At 54.1% G+C, this 16,205-nt stretch overlaps 1 protein-coding gene across 1 annotated transcript in view; it reads left to right on the forward strand.

Annotated features, from left to right (window-relative positions):
- Nucleotides 1-3,956: 3,956 nt before the first annotated feature.
- RSPH14 (radial spoke head 14 homolog) overlaps nt 3,957-16,205 on the forward strand; it is a 70,101-nt gene continuing 57,852 nt past the window's right edge. The window contains exons 1-3 of the mRNA XM_069497460.1: nt 3,957-4,161; nt 5,170-5,272; nt 8,673-8,791. Of these exons, the coding sequence (XP_069353561.1) occupies nt 3,963-4,161; nt 5,170-5,272; nt 8,673-8,791 (421 nt within the window). The 5' untranslated portion in view covers nt 3,957-3,962. The remainder of the gene's footprint in view (nt 4,162-5,169; nt 5,273-8,672; nt 8,792-16,205) is intronic.

The following is a 16,205-nucleotide window of genomic DNA, read 5'->3' on the forward strand; positions in this document are numbered from 1 at the left end:
GGCGGCCCCGGGGCCGCAGGCCGCGCTCAGGTTCTGCGGGTGGGCAGCGTGCGGGCGACGCGGCGCGCTCGCGACCCCGCGCCTGGTGGGCCGAGGCTCCGACAGAGGGGGCGGGCGGACTCGCTCGCTGAGGCTGCCAAGGAGGGGGGCTGGGCGCGGCCTGGTCTGCCCAAGGCCGGCGGCGGCGATCACCATGGCAACGAGGGCCACACGGGACCGGCGGGCGTCTGACGGATCGCGGACGTCAGAGGCGGGGTCTGGGCGGGACTACAGCGGAACGAGTCCCGCGCGCCCCTTGCACCGAAGATCACCATAGCAACGAGAACCTTCCTGAAGTCCCAGCGGGGTGGCCGGAACGCCGGAGATCACCATGACAACAAGGGCGGTGCTGGATAGGGGAGTGGGCGGGCCCAGGAGGCCAGAGGGTGGAGGCTGGGCTCCGTGCGGGGCTGAGAGCATGCAGAGATTCGCGGTTCGGGCGCCCCTAGACTCGGAGCGGTGGTGGCACTCACGGTGTAAGAGCTCTTGCTGTAGTATTGGAGTCAAGCACCCTGCAGCGGCAAGGGATGGACATGTCTACCACCTACAGACCTTAATCTGCACAGTTCCTGAACCTCGGACCTCAAGCGATCCTCCCGCCTGGGCCTCGCAAAGTGCTGGGATTACAGGCATGAGCCACCGCCCTCGGCCCTAATCTGCGTAGTTCTGAATCCAATGTTGTCTGAATATCACATGCCTGGCTTCTAGAGCTCATGCTTCAAAATTGATTTCCGTAATGAATGGCTATGGAAAAGCTGACCCAAGTCACTGAGCTCCTCTGAGCTAATTTCTGTTTGGACAGTGAGGTATGTGAGGCCAGATGGCCTCCAGAGACCCTTATAAAACCGCGGAACCAGATTCAGAGAGGTCCTCTGGGGTTCCCAGCTTTGAGAACCTACTTGATTCGGCTGCCTTATTTCTCTGTATCACAATGTGGGATCCTTGGCACACAGATCTCAGTCAGTCATCTTCAGTTCAAAGCCAAATGTGCTAGAGGCTGATGTTTGATGCCTTTTAATGAGTTTCTCTCCAAAGGTCGCAGGCTTAGAGGATGAACTTAGGTGAGCTGCTCCACCTCCGGTAACTCAGTCTGCTTAGCTATAATATAGACCTGATTAACTACTTCAGAGGTTTGTTGTGAGATTCACGTGAAATGGTGAAAGTGCTTTTAGATTGTAAAACTTGATTCAAGTCCATTAACCACACATTTGTTCTACATTGACCGAAAGCCTCCTGGTATGTGCCTGGCACTGGGGAGGCGAGGAACTAGAACTGACCTGGTGCCCACCCTCGGGGAAGTTGGAGTCTGCTGGCGGAAACAGAGAAGTAAATGGAGAATTAGGAGGCGTGCCCACGGGGATTTAGGAGAAGGGAGGATTAAGCTCAGGGATCACTTACTAATTTGGATCTGGGGATGTAGGGAGACACAGATCACCTCCAACCCTCCTTTAGCTCTTCGTGGGCTCACCGGCTGGATTTAGGAGCCAGATTAACACCAGGCAGATTAACAAGAGAAGAGCATACAAATTTTAATAGTTTTACATATACGTGGGGATCTCACAAGACAGTGAAGTCCAAAGGAGTGGCCAAAGCAAGAAGCTTTTATACGTTTTAGACAAAGAATGATAAATTTGAGAAGAGATGACAGGACAAAGAAAATCTGGCTAGGGACAGTAAATTGCTAGGAGAGTCAACCAGGAGATATGTGAGGGGGTGGGAAACTAGTGGCAGATAAGGATTACTTTGGCGAGTGTTTTTTCAGGTCCATTGAAGCCCCCAACCCCCAGTCTCTGGTGATAAGGGCTGTTTTCCCTCCCTGGTGCAGGGAGGGCAGCCCTCCCAGAGGAATCTTTATGGCTTGCTACTGCAGGAGGAGGCAGGTCAGCTAGCCCTTTCTGAAACTGCAATTTCTCCTGTGTTGTCAATTCAAAATAATACATCCGTCCAGCATATTTTGGGATGGCATGTCCTTCACTCCTTCAGGGAGGAGGAAGGCTTCATGGAGGAAGTGTTCACCAAGTTGCATACTGAAAGACAAAGAGGTAGTTAATGTTACAGGCAGCTCAGGCCGTGGGAGAGAACTGGCCATCTGGGGGATTAAGAGAGAGTCCAGCATGGCTGGAGGAGGCCACCACCCAGGACCTTGAGCAGTAGGCTAGGAGTTGGACCCACGTCTGACATCAGTGGGGAACCGTGGGAGGGTTTGATGCCGGTGGTGGTTGGGTCTGGCTTGCTTTTGAGAACCACCACTCTGGCCAGCTGTGCGTAGAGGCCACTGTAGGAGCCGACCATTGTCATTACCAGGCAGTCAGCCTGCAGAGCAAGGAGCGTGGGCCAGGACTAGGAAGTCCTGGGATCAGGCCTGTGTGATTTGGGGGAAGCTACTGAACCTCTCTGAGGTTCTTGTCCCTAAACTGGATAATGCGACCGCCTCATGGGTTTACTCTGAGGGTCAAAGACATGCGCAAAGTATCCAGTACAGAGAAAGACATAAATAAGTCACTTCCCTTCTCTTCTGTACCTTGAACAAAGCCGAGACGTCTTTGTTCCCCACCGTAACCGGGTAAAGTATTATTGTTCCCACTTTGCAGCCGGCCCCAGCCTGGGGCCCTTCGCGCCTGCGCTGTGGGCGCTGAGTATGCACAGCGCGGCGTCGCTTCCGCTGCCTGCCGGGGTCGCCTGGCAACAAGGTCGCCTGGCAACGGGCGCGCGCTACCGGTGCGCGGGCGCTCAGGCAGGTGAGGCGGCGGCGGGGGGACAGGGCCCGGGGACAGGGGGACCCCGTGACCCACCCAGTCCCGCTCAGACGGGGCCCGTGTCTCCACACCCCAAGTCACTGTCTTTCATTCCCCGTGGGACTCCTGCAGTCCACGCCCCTTAGAGGAGGGCAGGCCTGGTCCCCAGCGCCCACCCTCCCCTGTGAGGGGAGCTCAAATCCGACATGGCCGCGCCCCTCCCAGCCCGGCCCCCTCCTCCCCTTGTCCTCGGTGTCAGCGTACTGCTCACCTTTTACTAGAGTAGGATTCCTGTAGGACTGGGGCCTGGACACAGGACCAAACGCGTAACAACCGTGATAATAACCACAGCCAACATATCTGGAGGCCTGGTATGCCAGGCTCGCGTGTTTCATTACTATGGCAACTCGGGGAGGGAGGGAAGGAGGAACTGTCATCACCTCTCCTTTGCAGAGGAAGTAACTTGTCAAGGGCCACCCAAGGCCTGAGTCTGGAGCCGGTTCTTTTAACTGCTAACCCACACTGCCTATAGTTGCTCAAAGTGTGTGTGTGGAATAAAAATAAATCACCCTTTAACCTTAATTCCTTTTCATGGATGTACTGCAAATATCTGAATATGGGTCCCTGGTGGTGAATGAGCTAAACCTGGCTTTGAACTTTGGCCCCTTGTCTTACCAGTTCTATGGTCTCTAGCAAGCTCCTTGGCCAAACCTCAGATTCCTCGTTTGTAAAATATGGTTAATACAAGCCCCCTCCTTATGGGATAGTTAAGTTGGATACTAGTTATTGTTGGCACAGGACAAGCACTTAATGGAGTGATCATCTCTGGGTTTGCTTGTTTGGTTTGTTTTGTCTTTTCAATGCCTTTGACTGAAGACCCAGCCTGTAAAGTATCGGTGGTTTCTTAAACACTATTGCATGGGAGAGCTCTAGAGTTTGCAGTTTGGGCTGCTACTTACCTTCACTGTGACCTTGAGCAAGTTTCTTCATTGCTCTCAGCCTCAGTTTGCTCATCTGTAAAATGGCAGTAAAAATACTCACCCACCTGGCCTCACAGCTTTGAAGATCAGATGAGAAGTAGCTTCTAAATTACAATAGTAATTACAATAGGTTTTTTTTTTTTCTGGTTCTTTTAATCAGTGGTTTCTGCAGAGCTTCACTTTGAAAGCCCTTTGCAGGTGTGGAAAGATGGCTCAAGCCCGGATCTCCATGTACCTGCCCCCCGACATCAACCCCACCAAAGCTGCCATTGCCCATGGCTGTCGGGCCCTGCCAAAGCTGAATGAGGAGCTGCAGTCAGAGGACCTGACGACGAGGCAGAAAGCCCTCATGGCCTTGTGTGACCTCATGCACGACCCCGAGTATGTCTACCAGGCCATTGACATAGGTGAGAGTGTCACAGCCCGAGCAACCATGACTAGGGTCCTAGCATGGCCTCAGACACTGGGTGGAACTTCGGTTATAAGGGTTGATATTGGTTGAGCCTGACCTGGGCCAGCTACCCTGAGTGTCGTGCCTGGGTTACCTTAGTCCTCATCGTGGCCACCTGCAAGGGAGGGAGCATCCCTCAACCAACACATAAGAAAACCAAGGTTCAGGGAAGGGGTGTGAATCTAGGGTTTCCTGATAAATGAAGAAAGCAGGATTTTTTTTTTTTTTTTGAGACAGAGTCTCACTCTTTTGCCTGGGCTAGAGTGCTGTGGCATCAGTGTAGCTCATAGCAACCTCAAATTTCTGGGCTCAAGCAGTCCTCCTGCCTCAGCCTCCCTAATAGCTGGGACTACAAGCATGCACCACCATGCCCGGCTAATTTTTTCTATATATATTTTTAGATGTCCAGCTAATTTCTTTCTATTTTTTTTTTTTTAGTAGAAATGGGTTCTCACTCTTGCGCAGGCTGGTCTCGAACTCCTGAGCTCAAATGATCCGCCCGCCTTGGCCTCCCAGAGTGCTAGGATTACAGGCATCAGCCACTGTGCCCGACCTAAAGCAGGATTTTTATTTGCTAATACTGGCCTCCCTAGGTTGTAACCCATTCAAGGTCACGGGACCAGTTTGGGACAGGGTTTTAAATTGACCCCATTTCTCCTGGGGTCAAAGACATGGCAAAGGCCATTTTCTTGGCCCCATGACAGCCTTTGAGAGAAGGCACTGATAGAAGTGTGCAGGGAGAATCATGCTGGGAGGGTGAGATGAGACGGTCCCTGGGTGTGAGCCCCTTCAGTGATTCTGAGATGCTGTGTAACTGACATGATTCCAGAACTCCCCAAAGCAGCATGACTTCTGGTACCTTCTTGTTGCCATGTTGGCTCACTTGTTGACTTCTGGGTTAGTTGGTTTCTGAGACTGGCAAATAGTCTAAGTTGTGTTTTTGTTTTTGTTCTTTGCCTTGTAGGCTGCCTGGAGAGCCTGAAAGCTTTGCTGAAGGACATCAACGACTTAGTGCGGATAAAAGCCACAGAGGTGCTCCACATCATGGCGACCCATAACGTGGGCAGGTGGGCAGCTGTTCTGCAAACCAATGTCACGCTTTGGAGCCACGCTTCTCCCCCTGGGTGGACGCCCTCAAACCACCTTGAATGCTCTGAATTTTTGTCTGTAGCATGGTCTTTGGCAGGACTTCTATTTGGCCAGAGCAGGCCTCTTTGTCGGATGGTTTGGTTGCCTCTGTGGGTATCTAATGGGGCTTTCTGTTCCATACTAATTTTTTATTTTTTGAGACAGGGTCTTGCTGTGTTTCCCAGGCTGGAGTGCAGTGGTGTAATCATAACTCACTGCAGCCTTGAACTCTGGCCTCAAGTGATCCTCCCGCCTCAGCCTCCCAAAGTGCCAGGATTATAGGCATGAGCTACCGCACCCAGTGCAGACTAATTTTTTTGTTAGTTCCTAGCTCTGAACTTCCCACTTTGAAGGTGGAAAGAAAGTTCAGATCTCGCATCTGCAACAATTTTGCTTTTTCTTAGCTTTTCGTGGGGAGCCCAGTTCCCTGTCCCAGACCTCCACAGAGCCTATAGCTTTGGCTCCTAGCTCCATGCTTGTGTTAGAATACCAGCCTCAAAGTGCACATCTGGTCTGGGCAGGTGGCCTCACCTTCTGCTCATGACCTTGAAGTTCTTGGTTTCTGGCACCTGGAAATGTCCCTTTGCATTTTATACTTAAAACCTATTTCAAGGCCGGGCGCGGTGGCTCACGCCTGTAATCCTAGCACTCTGGGAGGCCGAGGCGGGTGGATTGCTCAAGGTCAGGAGTTCAAGACCAGCCTGAGCGAGACCCCGTCTCTACTAAAAATAGAAAGACATTATATGGACAACTAAAAATCTATATAGAAAAAATTAGCCGGGCATAGTGGCACATGCCTGTAGTCCCAGCTACTCGGGAGGCTGAGGCAGTAGGATCGCTTAAGCCGAGGAGTTTGAGGTTGCTGTGAGCTAAGCTGACGCCACGGCACTCACTCTAGCCCGGGCAACAAAGTGAGACTCTGTCTCAACAACAACAAAAAAAAAAAAAAAACAAAAAAAAAAACACCTATTTCATCTAGCATTTTGGGTAGGAGTCAGGGCGGTAGAGGGAGGAGGGGTGGGAGGTACTTTCCCCCATCAGCTCAGCTCACTGCTTGACCAGGGATCACTAGTCTCACTTTGTGTTAAAAATAGAACCCCACATCACTAACACCCCCAAGCCCTGCCCTAGGTCTCCTGCAGAAAGGAGACCACTGCCAGTATGTGCAGGCCCAGAGAGAAGGGAGGATGACAGGAAGGACAAGATGCTGACCGCCTTCGGGCTTCTTTGGTGTAAACAACAGACACCCACTCAGGGAGGCTTCAAATCATGTGAAGAGTGCCAGGGCGTCTCTCAAAACCCAAAGCTGCCCAGCCCTGCCAGTCCCCAAGCTCTCGGTACCTTGGTACCTGACACCGTGTACATCCCCTCCCCCCACCCCGCCTCAGTTGGACACGGTGAACAGGGTATGTGTGGGGAGGTGGTGCCACACTTGGTGCCCTAATTCACACACTTTGCACCAAAAGGGCAGGCCAGTGCTATGGACCTACCACTGGAGTGGGGGCACGATCCCTGTCCTCTTGGGGGGCCCCACTGTTTGCTACTCTGTGACCTGGGCAAGACCCCTGGTCCCAGACTCACTTTGCTCATCTGAGATGACCCAGGGAAGGTGCTTTCAAACCTGTGGACACAGAGGAGTGAAGCATCTCTCATCCTTCCTGTTGTTTCTCCCTCTTTTCTGGACTCGATATGGACAGTAGGTAACCCCCAGTGAAGCAGGGACAGATGCTGAGAGGAGAGATCCTTGAAGCCTGAGCAATTATAACAAAACAAAATGCCTGGGGAGGGGATCAGAGATTGCTTCCAGCACCAGGAGAGCCTGGCCCAGGGGTCCTGGCTGTGCCCACATTAGTGAGGCAGGAGGACGTGGTGAGGAGACCGTCCCTGACCAAGGACCTGATACGGCCTGTACACTCCTTCAGTGTTCTCAGAAATGCGGCCAACTTTTAAATTTCCACAGAGTTCAGAGGTGATCTTATAACTAAAGCCAACAGCTTTCGGAGCCCATCAAGCTCTAAGGAACTGCCCGGAACTGCCCAGGTTGAAACCCCTCTGCCATCGTCTACCCACACAAGTAGTGACGGGAAGGGGGAGTGAGGATGGCAGCCCTGGGCTAGGCATCTTGTCACCTTGAGGAGTTAATTCACAGGACATCCTCCAAGCAGGAGAGCTTCCTGGGCAGCCTGGCCTCTGCCCTTTTGCTTGCCTCTGGTAAGGGGGCACACGCTCTGTGGGCAAACAGAACCGGCTTTCGGAGCATGAGTTACGTGGGGTGGGTGACTAGGAACTGACCAAGGAGGACCCCGAAGTCAGGGAGGCCCCTGCAACTGGTGTGTTCCACTGTGACTTTCTTCTTCCAGAATGATTCAGAACACACCATAAGGTTAGGTTGCGACCAATGCCACGGTAGCACAATTGGCCGGGCACCTCCTGGGTGCCACCTGGCTAAGGGCTTCACACGTGACTTCTCATTTATTCCCAAACCCAGCCCTAAGAGGTGTGACCTCAGCAGCCCTCTTTCCAGATGCATGTGGGCCCAGCAGTCAGTTGATTAATCAAAAGAAATGAAGAAATGATATATTTCCCTGAAACAGTTCATTTTAACCCCCAAAACACAAATGACAAGGCATTCACACAATCCCTGTGACATGGGTCCACTGGTTGGCATTTCCCGTCATCTTTTTTGCTTAAACCACACTCATAACATCATCTGATTTGCAGCTTTGGTCTCTTTAAAGTAGACCAAGAACTCAAAGACATTAATGAAATCATCTGTATGCAAAATACCTTCTAGAATCCTTTATAATCATCTCACTTCTTCTTTTTTTTTTAGAGACTCACTTTTGAGTCTTTGCAATGCATTCAACTTTTTCTCGTAAGAAAATAAAACACCTCATCTAGTTGGCTTGCCTCATATTTATTAGTCTATGAGGATAGCAACAAGCACAACAGGCATGCGTAGGCGTGGGGGCCGGGGCGACGAGGACGGTGAGGCACTGAGCTCGCTCCCCTGCCGCTGCAGGTTCAGGCAAGGCAGGTTCTGAGCTTCTGCTTGTCGTTCCCATTTCACAGACGATAGGACTGAGGCTCAGAAGAGTGACAATAAGGATCCAGGGCCACAAAGGGCCTCAGTCTGAGTTCCAGCTAGGAGGAGGCAGAGCTGTGTGATCCTTGCCACCACACAAGCCATACTGTCCTGCTCCCTGGCCTCTCAGGATCCGTAAGGTGTCGTCCACTTCTGGCCTTCGTCTGCTCCCACAAAGCCAGAGGAAGGTGGTCGGCCCCAGCGAGCGCGGAGCAGACCCCAGCAGGTTCTCATTTCCACCTTCCTTTCCCTAGGGATGGCTTTTTAGAGCACGGCATCATCCCTGCCCTGTCCCTCCTGCTGAACGACGCAAACCCCATCTGCCGGGAGAACCTGCACAAGGCGTACAAGCACCTGGCCCAGGTGCCTGCAGGTAGGCCTGCGTCCCCCGCGGACCCGCTGGACGTGCGGGTCACACACGTGCCAGGCTGCAGATCACAGCCAGAGCACCGTTTTTTAAAAGTTTACTTTTTATGAAAGTACAAAATGTATTTAAAAAGAACAAATCATAAACGAGCATTCGATTAAATTGTACTCAGTGAACGTGCCGTGTAGCCACTACCCAGATCAAGAAATGCAGAGTAGGCCGGGCCCAGTGGCTCACGCCTGTAATCCTAGCATTCTGGGAGGCTGAGGAGGGCTGATTGAGCTCAGGAGTTCGAGACCAGCCCGAGCAAGAGCGAAACCCCGTCTCTACTAAAAATAGGAAGAAATGATCTGGACAGCTAAAAATATATATAGAAAAATTAGCCGGACATGGTGGTGCATGCCTGTAGTCCCAGCTACTCGGGAGGCTGAGGCAGGAGGATCGTTTGAGCCCAGGAGTTGGAGGTTGCTGTGAGCTAGGCTGACGCCACGGCACTCACTCTAGCCCGGGCAACAGACTGAGACTCTGTCTCAAAATTAAAAAAAAAAAAAAAAGAAATGCAGTGTATCTCCAGCCCTCCAGAAACTTCCCACGTGCACCATCCCGGGTACCACCCCTCACCCAACGGTAAACAATATCTTCAAATTACAAAACCGTAGATTATGCCTCTTTTAAAACTTGACATAAATGGAAACGTACAGCCGGTACTATTTTGCTTCTAGCTACTTTTGCTTAACATTTTGTTTTTGAGATTCATGTGTGTTATTTATTACTGCTTTCTGTTGATTTGTGCTGGAGTATGGTAATTTGCGTTATGTGAGTATATCACAGTTTATTTATCCATTCTGTTGCTGATGAATGTTTGAATTGTCTCTAGCTTGTGGCTACCAAGAATAGAGCGCTATAGACAGTCTTATAGATGTCTCTTTATGGATTCGCACGTGCATTATTTTGAGATACACCTAGGAGTAGAATGGCTGGCATAGGGTAGGCGCACGTTCAGCCTTCAGAAGGAACTACCAAATGGGTTTCTAAAACGGCTGTGCCAGTTTACACTCCCACTGGCAGTGAATGAGGGCTCCAGGTGCTTTGCCATCCTCACCAGCAGTTGATCTTTTCTGTCCTTTAGCTACTTTGGTGGATGTGTAGTAGTGTCTTGTTTTGGTTTTAATTTGTATTTCCCTGATGCTTAAAAGGGGAGGCCCTTTAAGTGTCCTCTTTTGTGAAGTGCCATAGCACATTTTTGAGGAATGAAAAAGGCCCGCCCCAAAGGCAAGCTCGCATACAGTCACTGAGGGTCACCCCACCCCCCAGCCTGAGGTCCCCCTCACCTGACTGCTCCTGCTAATTAGATGGGGAGTCCAGAGTAGCAGCCATCGCCAAGCACAGCTAGAGGGTTGCAATTCCTGTCGCACTGACATCCGCCGGGTCTCATGATGCCATGAGCACTTTCAAACAAGGGGTTGTTCCAAGAGGCATGATGGGAGCCCGAGGTATGGACGAAGCGAGCAAACGTCTGCCACGTGTACAGCACAGCACCCTGCGCAAAGGATGTAGCATAAACACTCACAGCCAAGTGTGAGCACTAGTGTGAAGCCTGAGGCCCACACAGAAACGGCTCTGGGGTCAGGCGCGGAGCAGAGCCCCTGAGGGCCCACGGTTGCGGCCTGGCCTCCAGCTGGGTGTTGGGATCACAGTAGGCCTGCGGTCTTTTTAAAAGATCACTATGTTCCTAGTCCTATCCCAGCCAGGGGGATCCGTCTCTGGGAGTGCTTCTGAGATGCACCTTGGATGATTCTCACGAGTGCCTGGGGTTGAGAGCTCCTGGGGTATCGGGGTGACCAGTGGGGGACCAGTGCTGGGGCTAAGCTAAATGAATGTACTGTGCTCAGCACGCAGGAACCCGGGGACTGGGCGAGGGTCTTGTCCCCTCATTCTTGGGGTGTGAAGAGAGAAAAGACCCGCTGCTCTCGCTCAGGGCTCTTACAATTACTGTGACCTATTTAAAACATTCAGAGAAGTATGGAGACCATGAATGAACATTGGGTACCGTCCCCCGGCTTTGCCAAATCTAAACAGTCTACATCCATATTTCATACTTGCTTGAGACTCACAGGTGAAGTCCAAGCACCCTGTGAACCTCCCCCACCCAGCACCCTTCCCCCTGCCCTCCCGTGAACCACCCATGACTTGGTGACTGTATCCCCAGATGTATGTCTTTATATTTTACCATAGATGTAACTGTATATAGACTATAAATATAAAAATCTTGCTTTGCATATTTTAAAACTATATAAATGGATCTTGCTGTATGTATTTCTCTGCTACTTAAAAAACCTTGAAAAAAAGTAGTGTTATAATTTTGAGATTTATCCATGTCTCATCACGAGCTGTATTTAATTTCTTTCGACCGCTGCATGCTGTTCCCGCGTTTTAAGAGTATCATGATACACTCGCCCGTCCCCGGCTGGCAGGCACATCGGCTGATTCTGCTCCTGGGCCGTGGGAGGAATGCGCGGTGATCATTCCTGCCCAAGGCTTCCTGGCGCGCGCAATGGGGCGTCCCCCTAGGCCCTGTCGGGAGGGCATCGCCGGGCCTGGAGACAGCACCCTCACCCCAGCGTGGCCGGATATTGCAACTGCTTCCCCGCCAGCCTCCCCCAGCCCGCCGCATCCTTGCCAGCAGCCTGTGACATTTCACTGTTGTGTGGCTTTGCTGTCCCCGGTGACTGGTGAGGAGGAACAACTTCCCGCTGCCTGGTGCCTCCTCAGGCTCTCTCCTGCCCAGTGCCGCTGGGGCGCCCGCGCCCATTCTGCCACGGAGTTGTTCCTGCATGCCTTGCTGATTTCAGGGAGTGTGTCATTTATCCTGTACCCCAACCATTTGTTGGTGACCCACACGGCGAATATCATTTCCCGGCTGTTTGCGTGAATTTTCACTGTCTGTTGATTCATTGGTCCAGCAGTTTTCCGTTTGAATAATGTAGTCAGTTTCATCAGTCTTTTCCTTGGTGCATTTTGGGGGATGCTGTGTAAGAGAGTCCTTTATTCTGAGCGCATGAAGCTATTCTGCCAGATTTTCCTCTAAAACATAAGAGTTTTGCTTTTCACATTTAGCTCATGAAGGTGCCTGGGAGGGATTTTTGTTTGTTTGTTTTTAGCCCTTGCCAACCAAACCCTGCCCCAATTTTGAAAGCTCTGTGGTCATCTGGGTTCTGGTGGACACCCCATGTCCCCCCTGTGGGCTTTTCTGTAACGCACAAGCCCTGGGTGCATCTCAGGGGGTGGTGGTGGTACTGACAAGCCTCACGGGGGCCGGGTGGTGAGCCCCGGCCCCGGGTCACAGGACTGCCAGGTGCTGCTCACTGTGAAGTGTCCACAGGGAGGCCTGGGACACCTGTGAGGGCTACAAAGGGGTGGCTGGATGACAGATGGACACAGGGTGGGGGTCCATCCTGGGGGTACTCTGAGTGCTGTGGCCTCTGGGTCAGCCAGTGTGGCTGTGCCCCAGGTGGTGTCCTTGCTGGGCATCTGGGTGTGGTGAGGACATCTCTTTCGGTGGTTCTACTCGTACCAGCGTGTGGCCTTGGGCGGCGGGGTTGCCCATGGGAGCCTGTGTTTCATCACCTGCGTGGCTCGGCCGGGACAGTCTGCACACGGGGCTCAGCCAGCTCTCAGCACGTGCTGGTGGTCGTTAGTAGGATTTCCTATCCATGCCACACCAGAAGGGCATTTTTCACCATGGCATCCTCTGCGCCTGGCATGGGGCTGGCACTCAACAAATACTGGTTGTTTAGCAGGTTTTATGTCATATTTTAAAGAATCATTTGTTGTTTTCTTGCTACGATTCACTGACTCGCTTGTGCATTCATGCATTTGACAAATATGTGTAAGGCCCTTGCTCTGTTCCAGCCACTGTGCCTCAGTTTCTTCCCTGTAACATGGGGTATCTGCGGGAGTGTTTCCAAGGTCTTCCTCTGAATCCTCATTCGGGGTGCGACTTGCAGCATGATTTCCCAGAATGACCAGCAGGGGGCGCTCCACGACCGAGGGCCGCTCCAGGAGGGCCGTGGCCCGGCAGGGGACAGGGCGCTCGGCTGGCTTCTCTGGCCCCACCGTGGTGCCACACAGGAGAAGAGAAACCAGGATTGTGTAGGCAGAGGCCACGCAGGGGCTGCCAGCCCGGCTCTCCATCAGCCCGGCCCGAGTGACCAAGTAGGATTCTAGCCCCCTGGGAAAACAGGGCTCATTTTGTGGCCAGGCGTTCTAGTAATTGAAGGTTCTTCTCTAACCAGATTTTGGGGTGCAGCAGACAGCCCCCTGGAAGTGTCCCTCTGGCAGCCCAACGGGCCCTGACTGGGCACACCTGTGTGTCGACTGGGCCTTTCCTCCTGTCCCCCTGCCTCATGCCAGGCTCTGAGAGGCCAGCCCAGCTTTGGCAGCAGCATGGGGGGACCTGCTGTGTCCCTGAACGCACGTGTGCAGCCTGGGGGTGGAGGACAGCGCCGGCTGGGGAGGGGAGGGGCCCCGCCTGTGGAAACTGGCTCCTTGGCTTCAGAACGGAGCAGGGCTGGGCTGGGAGGGGCAGGGCGCCATGGGGGTTGGGTGCAGTTTTGATCCCAGTTATTCTGAAGCACAGGGACATCCCTGGAGTCATAGGGTCTGGGTTAGAGAAAAATCTGGGGCATTTATGGCCGTACTAGCCTGAACGCACACGGTCTCGCTTGATTCCCAGGCAGGGGGGCTGCTGCAGAAGCAAGGCAGGGGCTCTCCCCCTGCAGCGGGCCATGGCCCTCAGCCTCAGGTGGGCAGCCTCGGCCAGGCCCACTGCTGCACCCGCCCCTCCTCAGCAGCCACCTTGGAGGTGGCCCAGAGCAGTCCCCTGCTCCTCCTGGCCCTGACACAATGGGGCCGAGGGAGGAGGGCTGCTGCGGAGGGCGGGCCTCCTCCTTCCCCTCCTGCCCGCAGAGCGTGGGGTACCGGGACCCCAGGCATGTCCTCAGCCTGACAGCTGCCCTCCTCCCTGGACTTAGCAGGAACGATGGCCACCAACAGGGACACTGCCCACTTGGTTTCCAGCCCGTTGCACCTCCTCAGTGCCTTCTCCTCTCCCCTGCTCACCCACCTCCCCATGCAGCGGGAGAGCCTCTCCCTGCCTGGCCCCAGGCCCAGCAGCCATGTCGGGGAGGGCAGCCTTCCTCAGCCTGCCCCACGAGGTTTTCCTAATATTCCCAAGCAGTTGGGGACAGCTCGTTACAAAGGGAATCACCAAAGGGGACACGTCTTCCCAGGGGCACGCACTGGGCTGAACCAGCTGGCACTTGGCCTGCCACCTACCTCAGCATCGAAGCCCCTTGCCAGGCTCGTCTCGATGAAGTGAGTCCCCCAGGGTGTCATCCAGCCTCGGCGTGGCGCCGTCGTCCACCTGGTGCAGTGCGGCCCTTCTTGGGACTTGTCCCGTTTATCCTGGACGGCCAGCATTGGAACAGGGTGCCAGGGCCTGGCATGTCCGCTGTGGGGGTCTGGGGAGTGTGGGCAGAAGGAGCAAAGCCCCTGTGGTCCCGGCCTGGTTGGGTCACTTGTGACACATTGTGTGATGCTGGGAAGTCATCCCCTCTTCTTCCTCTTCTGTAAAACAGAATCACTAATTTCGGCTTCTCAGCAGTGTGGTTGGCAGTGAGCAGCCACTGAGGGGAGCGAGGATTGCGGTGACCACTGTCATCACCCTGTTGTACCACCTCAGTGACCACACAGGGAGCTGCATGTGGCGTGTCCTGGGAGCGGAGCCTGAGGCTACACAAATGGGACGGGGGCTGGAGTTAGTCACCTGCAGAGGGCGGGGCCCAGCCCAGCCGCCCCCAGCTCCTCCCTGCCTGCTCCAGCCTCTTCTCACCGGCTCCGAGTCCTGTCAGTCATCTCCCCTGGCCAGGCCGTCTGGACGTTTGCACTCAGTAGGCCTCTGCTGGAACCCCAGCTCAGCACGCGTCTTCCCGCCAGGTGCCGCATTTGGAGGTGGGGCAGAGCTGCTCAGCGGAGTTTGCCAACACCCCCTCCCACCCCAGCCTGGAGTGGGCGCCCCACAGGTGGGGTGTGGAGCGGGAGGGGCTTTCAGTGAGGCCACCCAGGTGGCTTTGGGCTGAGGCGGGGGAAGGGCTTGTCAGGCAGAGGGATCAGCGGGAGAGAGAGAGACCCGGCCAGACTCCTGCGCTGACTGCGCGCTGCGCTCGAGGACGCCCTTTCCCAGGGAAGGCCTCCTGTGATCCTTGCACTTGTTAGGAAGGGAGGCAGAATCCTTCTATTAATACTTCCCCTTTAGCTGTGTATTTTAAGGTTAAAGGTGCTCACGGTGAAATTACTGCTCTTTTCACAGTTGGCATTAAAAGCACAAAATTAAGTCTCAATGATTTTAAGTCACATGTTATTTCTTCTGAAACAAAAGCCCCTGTGGGTTCTTGCTGTTTGGTGACATGGGAAGGTGTGAAGGGAATCCCCGCCTGGGCTCAGGAGTGGGCGGGGACAAGAGAGCCAGGTCCCTGTGTGTCTGGTAAGTGTGTGCATCTGCACGTGTGCACGTGTTTGTGGGCATGCGTGTGCACGTGTCTGCCGCCCGCCCCCCACTCAGGGTTTTGCTTGAGGTCCTGCTTTGAGGGGGAGGCTGCAGGATGGCTCGGTGCTCCCAGCGGGCTCCTGCCCTGTCCAGGTGCAGAGTGACCGAGGGGCAGAGCCAGGCAAGGATCTGTCCTCGGGAAGGCACTGGGCCCGCGGCTCTGCTCCTCCCGGCAGGACAGCTCCTTGGCCTGGCAAATCCTGGCTCACCTGCTCCCTGACCTTGACCTTGGGCAGCTTCCTCATCTGTAAAATGGGGTGGGTCAGCTCTGATAACCTGCCGAGGTGGAGTGTTAAATAAAATGATTTGTAAGCGCCTGGCTCGGTGTCCGGCTCGCGGCAGGCACTTGGAGGAGGGCACCTCCTTGCCTTCTCGTCAGCACTTCCCCGTGACGTCAAGGCGCCTCTGACCACACGCCAGGCAGTGAGCAGTGAGCCTCGGTGTCCCCTCCTCCCCGGCACCCTGAAGGGTCTGCTCTACACTAATGGGGGTGCTTGCCTCCTTCAGGCTCTCGGGCGCCCCTTCCGCTGTGTGGGACGACCCTGACCTTGGCAGGTGTCTGCAGGGTATGAGGGGAGGGGTCCAGGTGATGGCACAGCCTGGGCCAGTGCTGGGCAGGACCTTGGGGACAGTGGGATGGGAGGAACCGTCACCTCGCCCTCAGCCACACAGGCCTGGCAGGTCTCCCCTCTTTTGTAGCTTCCTTCCTCTCTGGAGGTCGTTTATTCTTGATGTTCCCTTCAGAATGATTTTACCTGAACATGTGGAGGTGTGGGGATCGGGGGCAGAAAAGGAACCTCAGTGCACAAGGTC

Source organism: Eulemur rufifrons, chromosome 21 (assembly GCF_041146395.1).
Source record: "Eulemur rufifrons isolate Redbay chromosome 21, OSU_ERuf_1, whole genome shotgun sequence".
In the NCBI taxonomy this organism is placed as follows: Eukaryota; Metazoa; Chordata; class Mammalia; order Primates; family Lemuridae; genus Eulemur; species Eulemur rufifrons.